The sequence below is a fragment of the Corella eumyota genome, chromosome 5, assembly GCF_963082875.1.
Source record: "Corella eumyota chromosome 5, kaCorEumy4.1, whole genome shotgun sequence".
NCBI classification, from domain to species: Eukaryota; Metazoa; Chordata; class Ascidiacea; order Phlebobranchia; family Corellidae; genus Corella; species Corella eumyota.
Window position 1 is genome coordinate 3,821,888 of NC_137494.1, and position 21,994 is coordinate 3,843,881.

General features: G+C 29.8%; 4 protein-coding genes across 4 annotated transcripts; 3 read left to right on the forward strand and 1 right to left on the reverse strand.

Annotated features, from left to right (window-relative positions):
- Nucleotides 1–60: 60 nt before the first annotated feature.
- LOC145752677 (angiopoietin-4-like) lies at nt 61–15,039 on the reverse strand. Its single transcript, XM_082568996.1, has 10 exons — nt 14,998–15,039; nt 14,835–14,913; nt 14,540–14,730; nt 14,066–14,224; nt 13,839–13,937; nt 13,424–13,697; nt 1,133–1,318; nt 784–955; nt 529–668; nt 61–293 (listed from the first exon to the last, which is right to left on the reverse strand). Exons 1-10 carry the CDS (start codon nt 15,037–15,039, stop codon nt 61–63), a joined length of 1,575 nt encoding a protein of 524 aa, XP_082425122.1.
- Nucleotides 7,454–13,253, forward strand: LOC145752840 (uncharacterized). Its single transcript, XM_082569191.1, has 3 exons — nt 7,454–10,506; nt 11,107–11,319; nt 11,552–13,253. The coding sequence occupies exons 1-3, from the start codon at nt 9,785–9,787 to the stop codon at nt 12,723–12,725; spliced, it is 2,109 nt and encodes a 702-aa protein (XP_082425317.1). The 5' UTR covers nt 7,454–9,784; the 3' UTR covers nt 12,726–13,253.
- A 1,674-nt stretch (nt 15,040–16,713) lies between the features above and the next one.
- On the forward strand, nt 16,714–19,421 carry LOC145752934 (potassium channel, subfamily K, member 16-like). The gene is made up of 6 exons (XM_082569308.1): nt 16,714–16,908; nt 17,084–17,198; nt 17,326–17,480; nt 17,982–18,162; nt 18,328–18,447; nt 18,865–19,421. Exons 1-6 carry the CDS (start codon nt 16,714–16,716, stop codon nt 19,065–19,067), a joined length of 969 nt encoding a protein of 322 aa, XP_082425434.1. The 3' UTR covers nt 19,068–19,421.
- Nucleotides 19,422–19,949: 528 nt separating this feature from the next.
- Nucleotides 19,950–21,523, forward strand: LOC145752965 (sugar transporter SWEET1-like). The gene is made up of 6 exons (XM_082569344.1): nt 19,950–20,084; nt 20,198–20,275; nt 20,364–20,487; nt 20,568–20,729; nt 20,845–20,964; nt 21,065–21,523. The coding sequence occupies exons 1-6, from the start codon at nt 20,005–20,007 to the stop codon at nt 21,149–21,151; spliced, it is 651 nt and encodes a 216-aa protein (XP_082425470.1). The 5' UTR covers nt 19,950–20,004; the 3' UTR covers nt 21,152–21,523.
- The last annotated feature ends 471 nt before the right edge of the window (nt 21,524–21,994 follow it).

A 21,994-nucleotide genomic window follows, 5' to 3' on the forward strand; every position in this document is an offset into this window, starting at 1 on the left:
TCTTATCAGATGCTTACGTTTTTTGCATATTTTTGTTTAATTTTTAATAAAATGTATTGACTAGCTATCTTCATATTCTTCTTGGTCTGGTGATATGGTTTTAATCATCATAAGAGTTGCCTTAAGTGAGTAATCAACTTCATTATGCCAAGTTCTCCAGTTAATTCCGTAGCAGTCTTCTCTATTGCAACTGGTTAAGTCTTCTCTACTGACATATCTACCGTTCAAGTTTGCATCAGCACATGCCTTATACCACCATCCACCGTTTTGTAATTTGGCACAATTTGTAAAGGCTTAAAAACAAAAAATGGGGTGTTATTTACTTTAAAATAGAGATTTTGGTTTACTTGCACTTTACAGTTCTCAGAAAAAGAAAAGTTCTACATCACGGCCCTCGCTAATTCTCTATTGTACTTTACGGTCCCACCTAATTCTTTTTTGTGAGTTTTTTAGAGAACCATAAATTACAAGTGATCCGAGAATTTTGTAATGGAAGTAAGCTGGTTAAAATTTAAATCGAAAAATTACCTCTACCCTCGTACATGCACGGATCGCATACGTCATTATCGAGATCACGTGTTCCGAACCTAGTTAGGTAAAGATTTCTAGAACCATCTTCAGTCATTCCACGCATAGCGTCACCAGCCGTTCCACGGTATGCTCCGAACCTTAATAAACAACAAAAAGGCTTGTCATAAATAATAATCAAAAACGCTTTACTTTGGTAAGGTAACTAAAATTTAAAAAGTAAATCTGGCAACAAAAGTTACCAATTAAGACTACCTGATACTGTAGTAATCCCGAGAGCTTGAGACCTTGAAACCGTCGTATTCAGCATACGCTCTGTTATTTTCCCAGTCCAGCAATACGATATGAAGTCTGTATGTGTTTTGGTTTGTTAGTTGGTGGATTTTTTCATTGCCGAGCCAGAATTCACCTTCTACATTACCGAAACCTTTATGAAAAAATATAGTTTTGATAAAAATTAGAAACTTTTTAAATACTGGCGAGGTTACTAGTTAAAGAAAATGTACAATAAAAAAGGTATAGGACAAATATAGACAGTTATAACCTAATTTCTTCACCTTAACTTTACTTTTTGCAAATAACTATAAAGACGAAGGTATTTTACCAAGCGCATAATCATTCCAGTCTCTGTCAAAGGTTTCGGATCCATCTCTTCTTCGTTGTATAACAGTCCAACCCCCTCCATAATAACTTTGCTCACAATAAACATCAAACTGTTCTCGGGATTGCCACGGCATGACTCGGTAAGATCCTGATTCGGTGTACCCCATATCGAATAACTCTTGGCAGTCTGAAAATACAAAGTTATTTAGAATTCTTGTGAAGATAACTTTCAGCAAATTTGTTGCCAAAAAATGTAAAGGTTTGATTAGTAAAAACTCACAATGGATTTGTTACTTTTAAAAGGGACTTGAAATGCAACTAAAAATATAAAATTCACATTGCTCTGAATTATTTTAATATATATTCTATATTGCAAGTAGTTTAAAGGTTTAAGACGCGTGGAATTTAAAAGCGTTTTGCGTTCTCTGCTTCAAACTACATTTACGCTTTGGTTTGAACGTTGCTACAGTTTGGTATGCTATGTTGTGTAAGTAATTTAAACGGTGAGTTAACTTTTGAATATATCTACAATTTAAACAAAGTTTTATACGCTTTTGTCAAGTTACTTTAAAAGCTTATATAGTCTAGAAACAAGACTAAACAATGATCAAGAATAATGACATTAGAACATAGATATACAAGAATTTAAACTTCAATGGAATTAATAAAAATCTTTTGTGATAACATTACAAGAAAACTATTAAGTAAGATTTAGATTTAAATGTTCTTGAAGAAATCTGTGATTAATATATATTTTACTACTTGTTAATTTAAGTATATGTTACTTTATACTAAATCAATTTAATATTGTCGAGGGTTTATAGGGTTAACAAATATAAAAATATTATTATTTTGATTTTAAAATGATGCACTTTTTGGCCCTGGGCTAGTTCTAGCTTTATTAAATTGTGTTTAAGTTTAACTAATTTGTTTTTTAACGCTAAGATGACCGAGGCATCATAGGTCATATTGTGATTGATTATAATTTCGTAAACTCTGCTGATAGGGACACATAAAGAAAATAAATTAGTTTATTATTTTTTGTCTAAAAATTTTATGTGATTATATGTAAGACATTTCAAGTTGTTGATAAAATAATCCTATAATATAATATTTCAAGACACTTAGGACAAAAAAACGCGAAACATAATCAATATTAACGTAGATTATTACCGGTAGAGGGCAGTTCTGTGCTGTACTACACAAAGAAAAATATTTATATTTCTTTAGTTGGCTGGTAGTGTATTATACCGTTTATGACATCGACTCACGAGCCGATAGGTTTTAGGTTCGAGCCGCACCAAAACCATACATTTGCCTATAAGCCCTTTTACCGATAACTCAAACAATTCATAAAAAGTAATGGGACATTAAAAAAACGTAAATGTTTTTTGAGTTAATAAATGCTGTAGGTAAATAGAGCAATAAAGAGCCCTTTACAAAGCAGTGACGTCACAATGTGACGTTTGTTTTGATATATAGGCTGGATTGTCGAAATAATTCGCAGAAACACGGAACCCGAATTTTTCGCGGGAAAAAAATAAACCCGGATTTTCCAAGAAATTTTAAAGTACAATGAAAATAAAAATATTGACCATGAAATTCCATAACCAAAAAAATGAATATATATAAGGCTTACTTTATCATTTCAATTAGTTATTAAGTTGTACATTCTGCAAGTGTAAAGTTCTGTTAGGAAAAAAAGTTAACTACACTTAGAATACTAGTTTTTTTTAAGGCAGTTTTAAATTCATTTTTAAATCACATTGAATCCGTAAAATGATATTTTATTCTCAGTAAAATAGCGACAATAATATCACTAATATAACAGCTGAATTATTTATTTTATAAAATTTATATGCAAATTTTTTTGCCCTTTACGAAGTTTACATTCTTCGCTATGTAATGATCTGTTATTAAGGTTACGTACGCTATTTGTTTATGTTGGCAACTGATTGTTTATACATATATTATTTTAGAAGGGTTAAGTTTAATAAAATATTTTAAATAAAAATTTTGAATTTTTGTTTATATAAATCGATTTGATAAATTGTTAACCAAATAAAATAAACAATTTTTCGTGATTAACGAAAGCACGAATTTTTAAGTGAGCTTGTTATGGTAATGGATTAAATTTGTCATGATCCTATCTCGGTTGTTTTGTTTAACAACTTATTGGGATTATAAAGATAACAAATATTTTAACGTCAACATTATAGCATTGTGTCCATTTATGGTAGCACAAAAAAAAAACAATTTGCAAAAAAATTTGGGATAAAAATTAGAGATGGTAAAAATGAAACTTTGTATACATTTTTATGAATAAAATTCCGTGTTGTTAAATGCCTAACTTGATTGTTGTAGTTTAAAATCATATTATTTTTTATTTGAATTGATATTTGCTTTATGGTCCTCGGTCTTTTCTTGTCGCGTGTTTCCAAATTCTACACGTGACTGTATGGCCTCTTGGGTCATGATTTACGAGGACGACAAATTTGCCCAGTGACGTAACAGGCATCGTATAAACTTCGCATGTGGCCACTATCTTAGACTGAAGTTAAAGAAATATAGGGTAGAAAGTGTAGCAATTATAATAAGATAAGAAAGTAAAAATTTGACTGACCTAAATATAAAACTTTTTTAAGTAAAATTTCTTACCGAATGCGTTAGAGTTTAGTTAGAAAAATAAATATTTGATTTTTGTTGAAATTTTTTTGTCTTATGTTTTTATGTACGACATAGTTTGTTTGCTTTCATTTAAAACAATGTTTCAAGCTTCAGGAAATAAGATTGAGATGATTAAATACCGATTTTTCCCAGTAATTTAAAAACGGTAAAGTTATCCACTATTAAAACGATGATTAGGTGTAATTTAAACTGAATTTTTAACCGCGTTGCTGTAACTAAAAACACGCTAATCTTGCTTAATATCCAACAACGGTTCACAAGTTTTGCAAAACTGCTACTTGAATAAATATCAAAGTCGTACCTTTAAGCGTTTAGTCGGTGCTTTCCAAAATATTTAAGTTTAAGTTTGTTTTATGAACACTATGATTACCTTGTGAACATTCTATTTAAAAGGTTTATTAGTCACGTTTTTTTTCCTGGTGTTACTTTTGCTTTTTAATTAGTCTTTAAATTTTGAAGTAACGTTATTCGAATTCGAAATAATGGATAATATATGTTCCTTCATATGCGGTTTATTTTTTGTAATACAAAGAAATATAGGCTTATGTAAGTAAAAATAAGCTCTAATATTAAATTAAATTTGACTTTTTGCAGCATAAGATGTCTTTATAGTTGTACTCTTTGAATAATTGTATGTTTAACAAAGTAAACTTGTAAACTTACGTAGGTTTTGTTTATCCATTATGCAAAACGTAAGGTGAAAAATCAATAGCAAAAAATCAATCGCGCTAGTTTTTAAAAAATAAAGGAAACAAAATATAAATTTTTAATTAATTCAAACTTTAAAAAAAGTATTTGCTAACAATACCTTTCACCGCAAAGTACAATTACAAAACAAAAATTGGTTATTGAATTAAATCAATTTTTGCTAAAATAGGATTTTGTAAAGGTTTGTATGTTTGCAGGACGATTTTTACATAGTTAGATTTTAAAGATTTGGTATTTAAGTTTTGTCATTTTTCGCTAGCAAGTTCATGTTAAGCAGATAGGAGATAGATAGTGTTGTTTTTGACAGGAAAAGTGCCGTAAGTACGTCCTAAAAATCATGTGCGAAGCATTAGAACGTAAAAAGTTGGACTTAGGACTTTTAATTCCTTCCGTCCGCTACTTATAACCTTTTTAACTCTTTAGCAAACCATAAACCCATTCTTACGCTATAAGTTATAGAAAAAGGGCGACAAATGGCAATAAAGAGTTATAATTAGGAAATTTGGGGTTTTAAAAATAGACCGAAAACAATATCAACTAATTGTTGTTTTGTGGTCACGTGACTTTTAAACTTAAATAACCCGGATACAAAATAGAAGCAGTGACGTCACTTCCGGGGTAATTGTGTGGCTAATTAGGATGCAAACCGGTGAACTATAACGTATTATCTGAATTGTATTGCAGACGACATTTAAACAAAAATTTGCAAAAAAATTGTATTTTAAATTAAAATTTTAATTAGATTAAAATTTTAGCAAAAAAAAACAAAAAAATAAATATTTTGAATTTAAATTTAATTAGTTTAGAAAATTAAAATATTTGGATTAAAATTTCAAGAGTTAAGTAATTTTTTGGTTAAGTAGTTGAAACAACATACCATTTATGATTACAACTTATTAACCCGTTAAGTTTTGGAAATATTTGAAAACAACAATTATCAGCTTTCAATTGACGTCATCGCCTGCGATTTGCCGATTCGCTGTGATTTTTCGCAAATAATTGTTATTATGACGTCACTAACCATGATTCATACCGGTTAGAATTAGTTAATTTGGCTTAAATATTGGGATTTAGATTAAAACTTGTTTTTTGAGATTGAATAACTTAAAATCTTTAAATTTTTAAATGGTTGTAACTAATTTTAAGTAAAAAAACTGTAAAAACGCAAAAAAACAGCAGTTTAAAATAATTCATAACTTTCTAACTAATTAAAAAAAATTTTTTTTGTAAATGTACAATAATATCATTAAAGTTAAAACCAATTGTAAAGTTGTTATGGCAAACAAGAATTAAATAGATATATACTAAACTAAAGACGTAAATATGTTGTAGCATTTTGTAAACAAGTTTTGATATTTTTGGATCAATAATATTTTTAAAGGCCATTGCGTATTAATTATCTCGTTAAGCTTAGGTTAAAATTAAGAATTTTCTTTTCTTTTGTTTTTTTAGTTTATATTTGGTTCTATTTTTGCGGTTTAATTAAATTACTTTCAACTTGCGACTTAAAGGGCCGATGCGTTGTCTTTCGCTTGTTACTATGACGTCACAATCCTCGAAATCCAACGCAACGATGACGCATCAATTAAGTTGCCAGTCATTGTGATATAAAATCAATTGTTTGTTGATTTGTTTAAATCAAAACAAATAAATTAAAATAATGTAAATAAACTGTCGGAATTTTTTTAAAGATTTTCGAAAATATTTTGGACTGAAAAAATTCTTATTTTCGATTGAAACTAAAAAATCAAAATTATTTATCGGCCATTGTTTCTTAAAAACCTATCTTTTAAATTGATTTTTGGATTAAAACTATCATATGGTAAATAATAATAAGGTATTTTATTGTTCAACGTTTAAACTGTTGAAATGAAATATTATAATATGGAATTAGGGTAACCTAAGGTCCCGTAATTTTTTCTTTGACGTAACTATCACAAAAACCTCCAATTCTCGACGTGCTTATTTTTTACCCGCAAAGCGCATATTAAGCGAATCAGTTCTATTGTGAAAATTCATCCGCGTTTTTTTTTTTTTTTCTGACGTCATATATTCCGTGAAATTGTGTAATCCCGTAATTAAGATTTTGAACACACCTCCTTAATCTTGTGTACGAAAAACGTGCGTTTTGTAAGTGTGTGAACTTCAGATGCAGTTAAAAGTCAATTAGGTTTTGTTTGTTTGGCATTTTGTTTGATCTTGTATTTATTATATGGCATTTAAACGGATAATTCCATAATCTGTATCGAAAATTCACCTTGATAATTAGATCAAATTTGGGAAGCTTTATCTTTTTAAATCTTTAATCGATATGTCAAGTTTTATAGCTGATATGATTATAAAAATGCAATTTTTAAGCGCGCAAATAATAAAGCTATTATGTAATGTAATCGACTCTCTAAAAAACGTTTTTAAAATTTTTACTTCAAAATCAAAGATTTTTGGTTTTAAAAATTTTGTTTGAAGAAAACGCTAAATCACTGTACATAAGTATCTGCTTGTTTACTAAGTCGTAAGCTAGTCAAATAATATAATATTTATGCCCGTACCACAAATAGGAAAACTTATTTTACGTTGGCTGTATACACAAATGATTTATTTATTATTTTTTGGTCAAATTAAGAAGAATTGTAGTCACATGTTGTTGGTGTTAAATGCAATAGTTAAGTAATGTGTTGTATTACTGGAATTTCGTGCCTGCAATTGAGATATTTACTGTGTTAATAATTTGTTGCCGCCCCCTTAAAACGTTATCGGAAATTTTGTCAAAAATACTTCTAGGTAAAAAAATATTTTTGAGTTCTACCCTTAAGGAAACTTAAGCTTGTATTTTAAACCACAATAAACAAATTAAAAATGATCATGCAATTCTAGCACGTACCATATTTTTTATCCTAAAAAACATGTTTTGATGGTTTTACATTTTATTTTAAGTGGATATGGTAAATTATGGTATCAGTATAATTATTTTGAGATGTCTTTATAAATATGTATTAGAGTTCAACAACTAGTGGATATTCTTAGTTGTGCGTTTTAATTCATTGACGCGAATATGAGAAACGTCTCAGCTATATTAAATTTAACTTGTATATTAAAAGTAACGAAACATTATTTCAAAAATATATATATTTGTTTATTACAGTTTAGCGTAGTTGTTAATCCGGTTTTTAAATTAGAAACGCTAACTTAGAATACGTGTTAGTTTGCTTATAGCGATAGTATTGGTGAAACCATAACAGTCCCTTATTATAACATATATAAAAATCATAGACTTCATGTAGGGAACTTTTACACTAGGCTAATAAGACTGTAAGCCATTTGTTGTGATTAGGCTGTACCACAACCGACAAAATGCGAAGGTTTATCCAGGAAATTAGGAAATCAACTGAGGATATGATTTGTATATGTTATAGAAAGCGTTGTACTAGAAAGACTGCCAGGCATATAAGCCTACCTTAAATGCTTTTGAATGTTATTGGAATCAAGTAAACCGAAAGAGAAAATCAGTTTACCTGAATTCTTTGCGCTCGACACGGTTGTGCTAATTTGATATTTTTAGCCGACATTTTTAAAAGAAAGATTAATTTACGAAAATGTTTTAAGCCGTCGAAGGTCAGTTCTATTTGACGAGCACTACTTGTCAGTTTCTTATTTGTTTTTAGCCTGTCTTGCTTGGCACAACTTTGCTTGGATAGTGAGGTAGGGCGAAATTGTAAATATTTCAATTTTAAATTTTTGGCATTCTTAACGAGGCATGATTTAAAGCTCGGTTGGTCAGTGGGCTTTTTTGTATTTTTAATTTAAAAATGCAAAATAAATAAAAAAAATTTATTATTGCACCAGCCGAATTTAAAGTTGTTTTACACTTTTATCTTATAGATGGTGTTGGTCAATTTAAAACCTAAAAATTTTTGTCACAGCGCGTTTTAAGAAAATATAAACAAAACCTGGTGTAATTCAGCTAGTGTAAACAGAGCAATCCTTAATGATATGGAAGACGTATTAAAAAATCAAAACATAGCTGAAGGTAAACGTGACATAATACGTTGAGAATGAACTCAGTTTTAGTTCTGGGAAAGCGGCTAACATGCCGTGGGCATTATTTTTTTAAGTGCCTGCTTATGGGCCTTAAATCGAACTGTTCTATTAATTAAACTGCACTTAGCTTAAGCTTAGTTACAGCATCAACATGTAGTTGAAGAGCGGGTGTAATAATATAAGGCAGAGTTGCGAAAATTTTACGGTCGATAAGATTTAAAAATTTACGGAAATTTTTTGGTTTCTAAGTTGCCTTGATATTTAATGCTGTTTGTGTTTTAAATGGGAAAGCCTAGTTTGGTTTTATTTATTTAATGTTCCGGCTACATATATTAAGATAGTTCAGGTTGCGGAGGAATTATGTTTAGGGTTATTTTCAAAATATTAGAAAGGGAAATTTCGCTGATGTTGCTTGTCCGTAATTCCCGCCTTCGAAGTTCCCTATCAAAATCGCTTGCGCGTAAATTAACAAGTTGCGCCATACGCGATCAGTTACGTCATTTTTAAACAACTCGAGTCTGGCACAAAAGTCAACAACAAATTGATTCCAATTGCTTAAGCTTAAAAAACGGATAAACACCGGTAGTGACAGTTTACATATAATTGGCTACGCTTTCTATACATTTGAGTAGCAGCTAATATAAATGTGTCGCGCTATTACAGGCTTACACTCGACAATAGTCGATTGTCGTGACCGCATATATGACTATGACGTAGTTTGAAGTGATAAATAAACAAGGCTGAGTGAGTCGGGGGCTGGCAAAGTTCAATAACGTCATGGCGGGTTGTAACGATGAAGTGTTGCAATGAAATGTAGGCTTCTTGTTCTTGGGGGAGAACAACTGGTTTACAGATTAAAAATTTAAAAGTTAGCAAAATGTAGCTTTAAAAGTTTGGACTAGTCTTTCGGCATGTAAGAGTTTGTCGAAATTCAGGGGATTTTAGAATAAAAATTAGTGAATAGTGGGCAGAATTTAGGCTTGGCGTCTGTTTACATTTTTCCCTAAAATTATCCAATCCTAAACTCATAACAGGTTGAAAAATATCAGTCAGTCTTGTTTTAATGAAGTGTTTACATGTGTTTTATGGTGTCGCTAAACTTGTCGGGGTTCGTCTAAATATTTCGCGGTGGTATGAGGAAACCGTTTAAACCAAACCCTATTTTTAAGGTACGAAAGATTATCAGGTTTTAATAAAATTAACTAAAAAGTGAAATGTTATGATACGGACATCTTTCCCTTTAAAACTACCTATGACGTCACAAATGGAAAGCACGTGGTATATTGAGCGTGACGTACCCTTCTGTAACCCTTTTCTGTGCCAACCCAAAACCAACGAAACCACAGTTGCATTATGGGAATGTATGCCTTCGGAATGCAAGCGAAAACTTGAAGTTGTCATCGCACTGCTCTCAATGCTGGCTTTCTTTACAACTATATTCAACATCATGGCCTTGGTCGCCAGCCTGTCGTCTAACACACGACGTCTGTTACATAGGAACCCAACCATGCTGAATTATTCCACGTATGTCGTTTCCATGGCTGTTGCTGACTTGCTAGTTGGTGCAGTCGTACTACCTCTTATTACAGCGTACTTCTACTTAAATGTCACCGCACCACGACAGTTAAATACTAACTACACGGAATCCTACCATGCAATTATAACCCACAATTCCACTGCACAAGACATTGTCGGTAATAACACCGAGGTTAATGTAACTGGCGATCAAGGTGTTTTAATTGGCTCGAATTTGGCAACGAACAATAATATTTTTACACTTGAATGTGAAGATAAATCGAGCCTTGAAGCTTTGAAAACTTGCGTGGGAGTCTTGACTCATTTGACGATTTTTGTGTCGTTGTTTACACTCGCCAGCGCAAGTGCGGACCGCTTTTACACTTCCACTAATCCAATTAGTCACAAATCAATCAAGTTTTCAGGGTAAGTAAAATCAAGTTTTAAAAAAATTTTTAGAAAAAAAATTACAATTTCAAGAAAACTAAAAAAGTGTATTTGATATAGATAATATATAATCACCATTTCCGTATAATATTCGACTACGGAATATGATCCTTTATCTAATATCAAGTTCCTATCGCCTTATTAGCTAATTGAATTATATCCTTCTTAAATTCACATCAAATATTGATATAATCTCGATACGTTGTGTTATCCTGGAGCATCTGGTTTTTCATTAATTTTTCATCGTTACTTGTCTAGAAAGCATACCTTAGTTCGTAATTTGACTGAAGGTGCCGATATTTAGTTGTAATCCTTGAGCTATTGATTAAATTAATCGCTTGCTGACCGCAGCCTTGCATTTAACGTCGCATATGATTAGACATTATCTGGGACTTAAGTCGGATTCGTGTCATTTTTTGGGCATGTACTTTGTAATTTCACCTCAGCGCGTCGCAATTGAATAAGATTTTCATTTGTATGTCACCTTTATTATTAGTGGTTTAAGTTCACATGGATTAAAATATGCCAGGTATTTTAAAACCAAAATGTATTAAAATATTTTTTTTGTTTTTTTTTTAGCTCAAGACTAAGTCGCATCAATTCCTTAAAATTCCCAAAATTCAGACCCGCCAAAATCAACAGGTCGACATTTTTCGTCATTTTTATCTGGATTTTGGGTCTGGTGTTTTCCCTAACCCCACTGGGGTTATCCCCCGTGGTTAAATACGAAACCGTGGGTCACATATTCGTTTTTTTATCCTCGACAGAGATATATACCTCAATATTAATGTGGTAAGTAAAATCGTGATTTTTTTATCAAAAATTGATTATTTTGGGCGTTTTGTAATCACTTAAGGAGAAAAAACAGATAACGTAATGCGTAATAAAGTTTTATCTAGTGTTCGCAGATTAACATTTTCCGTTTTTTTATGTGACATTTCCTGTTTTTGCTGTTATTAGGATCTCTTTAATTTTGTATTAACCCTATAAGCAATTAAATTTTAATCTGTGACCTTGATTTTAGTTACGTCGTGTTTCTATCTTTGCCTCTCTTGGTCACGTGGTTGTTCAGTTTTCTTATTTGTCTTACGCTCTGGCGACGCAAGCGGCGATTAAGAAGCGCTCATTCTTCTAAGTCTTCGCTGCATAAAGCTAGCAGGCGTAAGATATCCGAGACAAACCGACCTCACCCGAGCATGAGTGAGTCACGTGTCATGAGTGACGTTAAAGACACGGAGGGCTATCCGATGGTTTTTGAAGACGACAGTTCGCAGGTTCGAACCTCGGACTCGCCCCCGACCCCGATTGTAGAGCGCCCACTACTGGATCGAAAAAAGCGTCGCCCTTCCAGTTTTGACGCGACTTTGTTACCCCAGGTCGAACAACTGATGAAACTGAAAAACGCAAGGGGAAATTCCCTAGAGGATGAAACAGCGCCGAACGTGGCTGTTGAGGACTCGATAAAGTCGTCTGCTAGTTTTGTGGCGATGAGATTACTGTATCGCCGCAGTTGGAGCGGAATCGTCGAGGAATCAGGTTTAGTTGCCAAATCATCGCTTGATGTGCGAAGAAAGATTCCGCAAACGCCTTCTCCGCGCCCGCTCAGAAACTCAGATAGTCCAATACCGAGTTTACCAATGCATAATTCACTAGGTGACAGCAAAGGTGACATTTCGCGGCCACCAGTTAGGCGAGCCAATCGCATGCAGCGAAGACGATCTTCGGTTTACAGAGCTAGGGAGCTACTTAAATCCAAGTCTTTCGAAACAAATATTGCCAAGACTCTAATCGCTGTTGTCGTGACCATAACTCTGGCTGTGTTACCATTACTAACTGTGATGATACGTATGAGCACATACAGTGATACACAATATCTTAGAAGTGACGTCACCACCTTTGTTGTGGCGGTTATAATTTTGTTTTCGAACAGTTTTTGGAACTTTGTAATATATGGCGCTAGGATGCCGTATTTCAGGCAATCAGTGTTGCGAATTGCACGCAGAAGCATGCGCAGATTAAAGGGACTTACTTGCAGTCTAAAACTCTCACTTTTCTGTCGGAATCTGACTCGAAAAGTCGGAAAAAGAGATGATTATGAAATCAGAAATACTTCTACTGAAATGCGAGGTTGTCGAAGGGAAATGTTCGTCGTTCGATCATGTGACGGTAGAAACAAAAAATCTCGGATGACAGTTTGAAAGAAAATTAGCAACACTTGAATTCCACTTCAAAAGTTTAAATATTCAAAAAGTAGCGGCATTTTTTCATTTTTTCGGTTAAGAATCTCTTGCAAATTTGAACTTAGCCAATAGAATCTATCATACTACAAATTCAAAGTGTTTTGTTTTAAAACAATTTTCGTTTAAGTGTTTTAACTTTTGTTCCAAACACACTTAAAGTAAAACGTATGTGTTAGAATTAGTTTCATAACCTTGATACTATACAAGTACGTCTAAGGGTAATTGATGCCTTTTGTACATATCTGTTTATAGCATTTTATTTATTCTTAAAATTTGTAGTTTTTTGTTTTTATGGCTGCCTAAGTTTTGCAGTATTCTACTTAAAGTTTTATATTAGACAATCATTTTCTAGTTGTTTGTTTTCACTATTTTTCTGTACTTGATTTTATTATTTGTAAAGTTTCATCATATTTTTTTCTTTTTTTACTGTGCGCGTAATATTGCCAAATTGTGTTTTGTTTTTAATAAAATAATGTTCCAATTCAAAAACAATTGTAGCCAATAATATAATTTATATATAAGCCAGGAAATTTAACCTATGCAATAACGATATAGACCTAAAGGATCAATATTTGCTAAACATTTTTAAACAATTAAAATACTTAATGATTGCACATCCATTAAAAAATAAATCCATTTTTATTACCTAGACTTACCGTTAGGTGGCGAGTCGGGTTGTGGGTGGGTGGTGGGGGTAAGCAGCGGAAGTCGAAGGCCGTCACTTCCGGCTTCTGACAACCAGTTTTCAATTCGCGCCACTCGCTCCTTAGCGTCGACAGCGGTCGATTTTGCGTCGCGAATTTTAATATCGATGCTTGATAGAGTGGCTGGGGAAATTCCTGTATTGCTACCACCGTTGGACCCCAATGTCGTGTTGTGAAACGCAACTACGCCCTCTAGCGATTCCAGTTTTTCGACTAAAAAATCTGTCTAAAATCAAAACGGCATAACAATTAACAGATTTTTAAATTTTGACTGAAATTTTATTAAGTATTTAAATAAAAATAAATTCAGACGTTTATGTTTAGTACATTAATATTTAAAACATTTTTAATTTAAAATTTAAATTACCTTTCTACTAAGTCTGTGATTATTTTCTCTTAGCTCACGATTTTGCGAAGACAGAATATCATTTTGTTCTCGTATTATCTTCTCCAAATCCTCGCCGGACTTTTAAAATTTAAAAAAATGTTGTTAAATTAGAAATAAAAACTTTAATTCATAAAAATGGGTCTTATAGTTTTAGTCAATAAGTATAATTTAAACAAAATTTTTTTTAATAATAACGCTTAAATTACCTTGACTTTTCTCAATAGATGTCGGTTATGTCGTTTTAAAGTGTCGATAGTTGTGTTTAAAGATGTTATAAGTTGTTCGTTTTGTATATTGTTGTTGCTTAACTGAAGCTGAACTTTGTGTGAGATTAATGTTGGAATAGTTTGAATCAAAGTAGTTACCTGAAAAAAAAGGTAAACTTTGGCTTGGTATAAATAATATTTGTGTATGATTTAAACTTAATATTATTTGCCAGGTCAGGATAAAAACTGCTGGTCGTAATAGGTTCGTAACACGTTAAATATTGCACACTACAACCTATCATTTCTCTGTATTTTCTAATATGCTGACATTTCTAAAATTCAGAACAGTAGTTTGAAATAACTGCAAGGGTTTCAAATCACCAGCCAAAGTTTTATCGTTAGAGTCGCAGGTGATGTAAAAACGTAAGAAATATAGTTTGCTATCCTAGGGTGACTTAGCACCATGTTACTTACATCTGTTGATGCTTGTTGAACTGCGGTTTGCCCCTCACTCAATAAAACTTCCAACTCCCCAACTGATTCATTCACATAGCTTATTAAATATTGACTTAGATTTTGTTGCAAGTTCTGAATCGAGTCTGTTAATTCCTGATAATTGGTTGCGTTGGCGTTTTCAAATTTATTGATCAGTTCTTGTATTTGATCTGAAAATATGTTTATCACGTGGTTTGCAATAATTTTTTATAAAAATTTAAATAAAAAATAAATTTAATTTACTTATAAGATTATAAAAAATCAAAATTTGTACCAGTTAAAGTAGCTTCAACTTTTCCGATTCTTCGTTTTAACTTACACGTAGAAGGGCATTCTACTTTAGAATCAACGACCTAAAATAATATCAAGGAAAGTGAATCAAAAGAAACATCTTAAAACATATATTCACTAGCTGATAGGTTTTAAAATTCATTTACCTTGCTTTTAGCTTTTTCTTTTTTCGCATTACTTATCGGCATATATAACACAAATGCACAAAACAAAACAAAATACACTGAATGTTTCATATTCAAGTAGCTGCGTTATTATTTTATACCCAAGTTAAACACATACAAAGTGCAAAAATTACTATTATCTTTCTCAAAATAAAGATACTTAATATGTATCATTAACTAAGATCTAGTCGTGACTAGAGCGTATTCTAGTAATCATTTGTTTGCTCTAGACAATGTGTTAGGGTAAGTGTGTACTCAGGCGGGGCATAAACCTTGTTTAACAATTAACTGAGATTTGTTTGTTTGTCTATAGGTTTTAGTATTTTGTCTATTTTGCATTTCGCTGCTTTAGAGTGTAAATGTCGATCTTTTGCCTGATATGCAATTGTGTTAAACTACTGTTGGTTAATGTAACTGATTTTATTTTTCGTTATACTATTTGTCTAATCCTTATGATTGTTTTTTTTATTTGTTGGCAAATAAAAAATGTTTGTTTGTTAGAAAAACATACGATAAAAATTGACGATGCAAAAACGATAAAAATTGACGATTAAACTTGATATGAACTGAGCATACCCAAGAAAGGGTCACGTGTTCAGATTTTAAAATTTCTTGCGCTTTTTGCGAACCCGGGGTCATAAACCTCAATTTCTGCCTTTTAATCAAAGCGCTTCAACCTAAATCGTTTTTATTCGACATATAAATCCTTTGTTTATTTACAGCCCACGTTCTTTAAGTGTTTACATTAACTTGTATTAAATCTTTAAAAAAATCGGGTTAACAAAAATATACAACATTTCAAACAAGTTAAAAATGTTATTTTTAAAAATATAATTTTTAATCAATTAAAGCAGAGAAAAGTCGAGTCACATGGCCTTTGTTTAAAACCTATGCATTAAGTAAGTATTGTCTTACAAGTACGTCATATGTTATAAAGAAACACCTTTTGCTTTGGGACTATTTCTATAAAAGTGTTAAAGCATAAGAGAGTAAACTTATATTTTAGTATTATGTTATCACTAAGCGAGGCAAAACTAATCCGATTATTAATTTGTAGGTAACGATTTCACATCATTAACCCAAACCTTGTAAGAAAAAAAATAGGATTTAAAGTATATTAAAAACAAAACCGAAAAAAAATGTTTTTAACATTTGCCGGTTCTGTGTTTGGGTAATCCCCTGTGTAGATCATTGTCATTGTTTACAAAAATATTTGCGACCAAATTTAAAATCGGTTATCACGTTATTTTTTCAGCCGGAAATTTTAGTTGCAACGTGCATTATTGCAGACAAGTAATTTATTTAATTTAACTACGTCAGATTTAAGCGTTGACTAACGGTTGTGGATGATTAATTATCTACGTGAAAAACTGCATAGTTATATGAGTAAGCGCTGAAGCTTAACAAACGTTATTAGCAGATTAGGCAGGAAGATAGATGAAAGAGCAATTAAATAACAAATATTTACTGTTTTGTACTTTTTATATGTTAAAATAAATAAATGCAACATAAATTATAAATTAATATATATATATATATGATAAATATGCATGAGTTAATTTGATAATTTATAAATAGAATAGAAAAATATTTGTTTAAGAGTTTATTATTCTAAGTTGAAGTTGTTTAAAATATATAACGTTTTTATTTAATTTTTTTAGGATAAAAAATTAACTTTTAGCCCCCATATTAATTAACATGAAAATCAAAACATTAATATTTCTCGGTTTGTTGTATCTCTTATACTTATTACTCGGTGCTGGTGTGTTTTTCTCAATGGAAAGAGGAATTGAAATTGAACAATGTGAAGTTGCCAAGGCTTATAAAAAACAAATCATGAATCAGACTATGACTGGCAATTTTACAAGAGAAGATTTAGTGAATTTAATTGATGTAGGTTTGGCAAAAAATAATTTATGTAATACTGTTACACTTTTTGTTTATCTAAAACCAATATACTTAATAGGTATTACATTTGAATATATTTGTGTGTATGTATACAATTTTTAGCGTTTAGATTTTTTTTCGGTTTTGTAAATTATTAAAAATATTTTTTTTTTAATTACAGGTTCTTAGAGTTTTTACAGATCATGATATTGACTTCCGGGGTAACATAAGCTGTCCAAGTAATTGGGATTTTCAAAGTTCATTTTTTTTCTCAGGGACAATCATTACAACTATTGGTGATTTTTTTTATAATTTTAAAATAAACTTTCTAGCATTTCATATTCGAAAGAGTAATATAATGAAATTATTATGTCTGATCAATGTATATTGTTTTTCAAAAAGGATCTGTTATATTTTTTAAAGGTTATGGTCATATTGCACCCACTACAGATAGAAGTCGAATGTTTTGTGTAATCTATGCAATAATTGGAATACCTCTGTTTGGTATTATGTTTAATACACTTGGGTTAATGTTTGCAGCACTTATTAACAAAATAGCTGGGCCTATTGATCACCAGGTACTTTCCCATTTAAATATTAGGTTTAATAATTTTTTGGGGGCGAAAATGAATTATAAAAATTCAATTTATTTAGTGTAGTAGTATTAAAAAAATATTGCTATAGACTATTTATATTCTGTAATTGAAATAGAGTGCCACCCATTTCAAACTATGTTTTATACCTACTCATTATTTATAAATAATGAAAATACTTATACAGGATACAAATAATAATAACTTATCACCTTGTCATGTCATAAATTATTAAACTCAATTATAAACACACCAGTTTTTATACACTTATATAAATAGAAAAATATTATAAAAATATAAGTTATCAGAGTATAACTTTTACCCTGTTAGTGTATTGGCTTAACTTACTGTGATTTAATTATCAAGGGATTACATTGAATTAAAATTCTAATGCCTTAAGTGTCTCAAAGCCATGATGACATAAAATTTAATTTAAATTTTTTTAATCAAAATTGCCAAAAAAAATTTGCATATTTTTGATTACAGAATATAAAGCCCTGGCTTAAAAACATCATCATTTTTGGAATTTTCATGTTTATTGGGTTTGTTCTATTTATGTGCATACCATCATTTGTATTTACTTATGTAGAGGGTTGGCCTTATCACATCAGTCTTTATTATTGTTTTATCACTCTAACCACTATTGGGTTTGGAGATTATGTTGCAGGTATTTAAATTTTTAATAAAAAAAGTAAAAAATTTAAATTTAGAAAATGTTTATATGTTTTTTGCCTAAAATTTTATTTAATAATTATATATATATACTAAAAACATTTTTTTATTATTTTTATATAAATTAGTTAAAAAAAATCATTGTTTTTTAAATTAATAGGGGAGAATCCAAAAATAGATTACATTGAATTATATCGAGTTATGGTATTTTTCTGGATTTTATTTGGCCTTGCATTTATGATTACCCTTATTGCAAGTGTAGCTGATCGAATGTCTAAAAGTAAGTTAATTCAATTTTTCTATTTTTGGTGTTTTTTTTTTTAATTTCTTATAAAAAAAAAAATAAATGAAGAACATTATTTTTATTATTTGAGGGAAAATTTTTAAATTGTTACCTTTTATAAAAATGTTTATATTACCCTTAGAGAATATCTTAATAAATTTGAGTATGTGGTAAACATATGTCACCATACAAACATGTTATAACCTAAGCAATCAAATCTTATCTGTGCCATTTGTTTTTATTGACTTAGTAAAGATAACCTACATACTGTGGTAGTCTATAAATCTTAATTTAGTTGCCATTTTTTACAAAAAAATTACAAAAAGATATACATATTTATTTTTAAATTTTGAATAAATAAATACCTAAAACTTTTATATTTAGAAATATAATTTTTTTTTTTAATATTTTTAGCCACCAAAAATATCAAAAAGGAAATAGAACAGCGTCGCCAGAGTAAAAGTTTTGGTTTTGGAACAAAAAAATCAATTAATGGCTCATCAGAAAATGATAAAGTAGTAGAAGTAAGTGCAAGTAATGATAGTAGTATAAAAAGCGAAGAGAAAAAAGAAAAAGACGAAAAAGGGAATGATAATAAAAACGAAGTAACTGCCTAAATTTTATGCAAAATATATTCTCTTGCCAAAAATAATTTAATCATGCCCTTTACATAACTAATTTAATATTTTTTGCAGTAAACAATTAATTTTTACAACTTGAATCAGGTATTTAATATAAATTGTTAATGTCAAAATACACAATTTTATATTTTTAGAAAAACTATGTTTTTAGAATTTTATATATTGCATTATCTTTTATTAAAACTTAACGTTAGAGCCCTTATTAGGTGTGTCCTTAGTGGTATGTTACCTGTGTGTATAGTTGTCCAGTGTTATTTGTTATTTTTTATGCCTTATCCTCACTTTAAAATAAAATCAAAATGTTGTATCATAAAATATTGCCTTTTTTGCAAAGCACACAATATGTTTGTAAATTAATTAATTTGTTTTTAACCTTGTTGTTTTAAATTTTATTTTTTGAATAAAGATGAAATCAAATTTAACATGTTTTTTTTTTTTATTATTTTTCTTAAAATTAATATTCTTTCTATTTTAGTAACTTAAGCTCTTTATAACATATATTTTCTGGTTATTAATAATACTGAAATGTTATTAACTTGACCTTAAAAACCACGTTATTGCTTAAGCATTTAAAATTCAAATATTATAAATATTTAAGTAAGTTATTGGAAACACTGATATGACGTATTTGGGGAAATCACCAACACGTTACAATTTTGCAAAATCTTTGAAAAAAATTGCATTTCTGGATTGATTATAAGAATGAATTAATATGTTTTAAAACAGTAAAGATTTGGGAAAAAAAATGTTACAAAAGTGTAGTTCAATAAGTCTTTTAAACTGCTAGGTTAAAAAGTATTTGTTTATTGAATATTTGTTTTATATTTACAAATACGTTTAATGTTTTAAATGTTTTTAGTTTTTAGACAATAAGTCTAGTTTTAAAAGTTAGTTGTGGACATAAATCGACAAGATGAGTGATGTATTAAGTTTTGAGGTTATAATTCCAAACATGTGTATATTTTTTACACTTATAATGTTTGCTACTGGAATGTAAGTATTATGTCAGAAAAAAATATTTTGTATTACCAATATTAAAAGTGTTTTTAAATAGATATTATCTGTCTTTAATTATAGTTGATTAAAACTTGTTTAATTATTTTCAGTCCTCAATGCTGGCAAATGATGGTTCAGCGTTCCACAAAAAATGTTTCTTTCTTGGTATTTTTGATGACAAATGTTAGGTAAGTTGGACAATTTTTAATGACTATTAAAGTTTTTAAATTTTTTCTACTTTCAACTTTGTAAATGTTTTTTTTTGTTGTTTTTTAGTAATTTGTCGTGGATAATTTACGCACAAATGACAAACAACCAAACAGTTATTTTTGTGAACGTAGTCGGATCTATTTTGCAAGTTATTTATATGATTGTTTATGTGTATTACTCTACCGACAAGGTAAGTTATGTGTTTTAAATATATTGTTCTTTTTGAATAATAATTTGGTTTCAAATATAAATTTTTATTATCTTTATTAGCTCAAGAATTTGTTTCACTCATTTGTTGCCCTAATCTCAATAATGACTGGTTGGTTTATTGCAACAAGAGTCCTCGACAGCTCAGAAGTTGCCATCAATATTTCGGGGATTGTTTGTTGTTGTATTACTGTCTTGATGTTTTCATCACCCTTGGCTGAAATTGTGAGTTTGGGTATTTTATTCTCAACCTTTTTCTAACTTTTTTTCCTTAGTGAACTTTGAACAAAATTCTATCATTAACAGTTTATATTTAAACAATATTCCTGGATTAATATAGAAAACAGTTTATGAAGAAAAATCAACGGCTAGTATCTCTTTCCCACTAACAATTACTTCATTTTTGGTTGGGTTTTCTTGGACTTGTTATGGAATTTCATTAAAAGATAGCTTCATTGTGGTGAGTAGTACGTTTATATTTATTGCTTAAGACAAATAAATTGCCAATTGTAGGGCAAGCTATCGACTAGTAGATTTTATAAATTTTGTGATTTTTTCAGATCCCTAACTTTCTGGGAATGTTATCCAGCATTGTGCGATTTTATTTCTTTTACAAATATCCATCTAAGCCCATGCTTCCCTACTAAAAATATGGTATAACCATTTCAGAAAAATTTGTACCCAAATTTTTACTTTTTAAAGTATATTTTAAATTCTTTATAACACAAGCCAGTATATTATATATGTGGCATTACTTATTTTTTAACATAATATGTATATTTGCTGTTAGCTTTAAGCCATTTTTATTATATTGTTGTAAATTGCCCATATATTTACTAATATATGCAATATTACAATTTGAAAAATCGATTTTATAAATTTTCATTTTTTTTGTGTTAATTTAAATAATTTATTTAAAATTTTTAGACTTCACTACCTAATTTTTTTAAAGTTAAGCAGGGTAAATTAACAAGTGTAACAGGTTAAACTTTGTTTCATTTTTTCAAATATTCATATCAGCTTGCCCTTTTTTACAAACCAGTTATAATTTTAATATATTAGTTTTTTACATGTCTGTAACATTAATTTTAGTTAACTGTTTTATTATTAAACATTGTAATAGTATTATATGATGTCATCTTATATTTATTTACTTTAAAATATAATTGGTTACCTTTTAAAACAAGTATTTGATCATTTTATCTAAAAAAATATTTGATTTTAGTATGATTTCATATTTATATACATTAATCTTAGTTGCTGTGATAAGTTTTTAAAAATTAACATTGATAACATCAGAAGTGTGATTTTTCAATAATGTTTTTCATATAAAAGGTAAGTTTCATTTTATTGAAAAATTAATTTTATTTTTATTTCTGTCTTTTAAATTAAATTATTTTTCAGGATTGAAAGATTGATTGATATTGTCTGGGAGTTTTCTTCTAAACTAACATAGATTTCAAGCAAAACAAGACACTTCACCTTACTAT

Excerpts from the sequence above, each read along its gene's own strand:
- LOC145752677 (XM_082568996.1), bottom strand. The coding sequence starts at position 15,039 with ATGCCGATAAGTAATGCGAAAAAAGAAAAAGCTAAAAGCAAG. Across the intron at positions 14,914-14,997 it reads AAGAAAAAGCTAAAAGCAAG|GTCGTTGATTCTAAAGTAGA; the intron begins GTAAATGAATTT and ends ATATTATTTTAG. Across the intron at positions 669-783 it reads CGGGATTACTACAGTATCAG|GTTCGGAGCATACCGTGGAA; the intron begins GTAGTCTTAATT and ends TTGTTTATTAAG.
- LOC145752965 (XM_082569344.1), top strand. The coding sequence starts at position 20,005 with ATGAGTGATGTATTAAGTTTTGAGGTTATAATTCCAAACATGTGTATA. Across the intron at positions 20,276-20,363 it reads TTTTTGATGACAAATGTTAG|TAATTTGTCGTGGATAATTT; the intron begins GTAAGTTGGACA and ends GTTGTTTTTTAG. Across the intron at positions 20,730-20,844 it reads CATCACCCTTGGCTGAAATT|AAAACAGTTTATGAAGAAAA; the intron begins GTGAGTTTGGGT and ends GGATTAATATAG.
- LOC145752934 (XM_082569308.1), top strand. The coding sequence starts at position 16,714 with ATGAAAATCAAAACATTAATATTTCTCGGTTTGTTGTATCTCTTATAC. Across the intron at positions 16,909-17,083 it reads ATTTAGTGAATTTAATTGAT|GTTCTTAGAGTTTTTACAGA; the intron begins GTAGGTTTGGCA and ends TTTTAATTACAG. Across the intron at positions 18,448-18,864 it reads AGCTGATCGAATGTCTAAAA|CCACCAAAAATATCAAAAAG; the intron begins GTAAGTTAATTC and ends TAATATTTTTAG.
- LOC145752840 (XM_082569191.1), top strand. The coding sequence starts at position 9,785 with ATGATACGGACATCTTTCCCTTTAAAACTACCTATGACGTCACAAATG. Across the intron at positions 10,507-11,106 it reads AAATCAATCAAGTTTTCAGG|CTCAAGACTAAGTCGCATCA; the intron begins GTAAGTAAAATC and ends TTTTTTTTTTAG. Across the intron at positions 11,320-11,551 it reads TATACCTCAATATTAATGTG|TTACGTCGTGTTTCTATCTT; the intron begins GTAAGTAAAATC and ends CCTTGATTTTAG.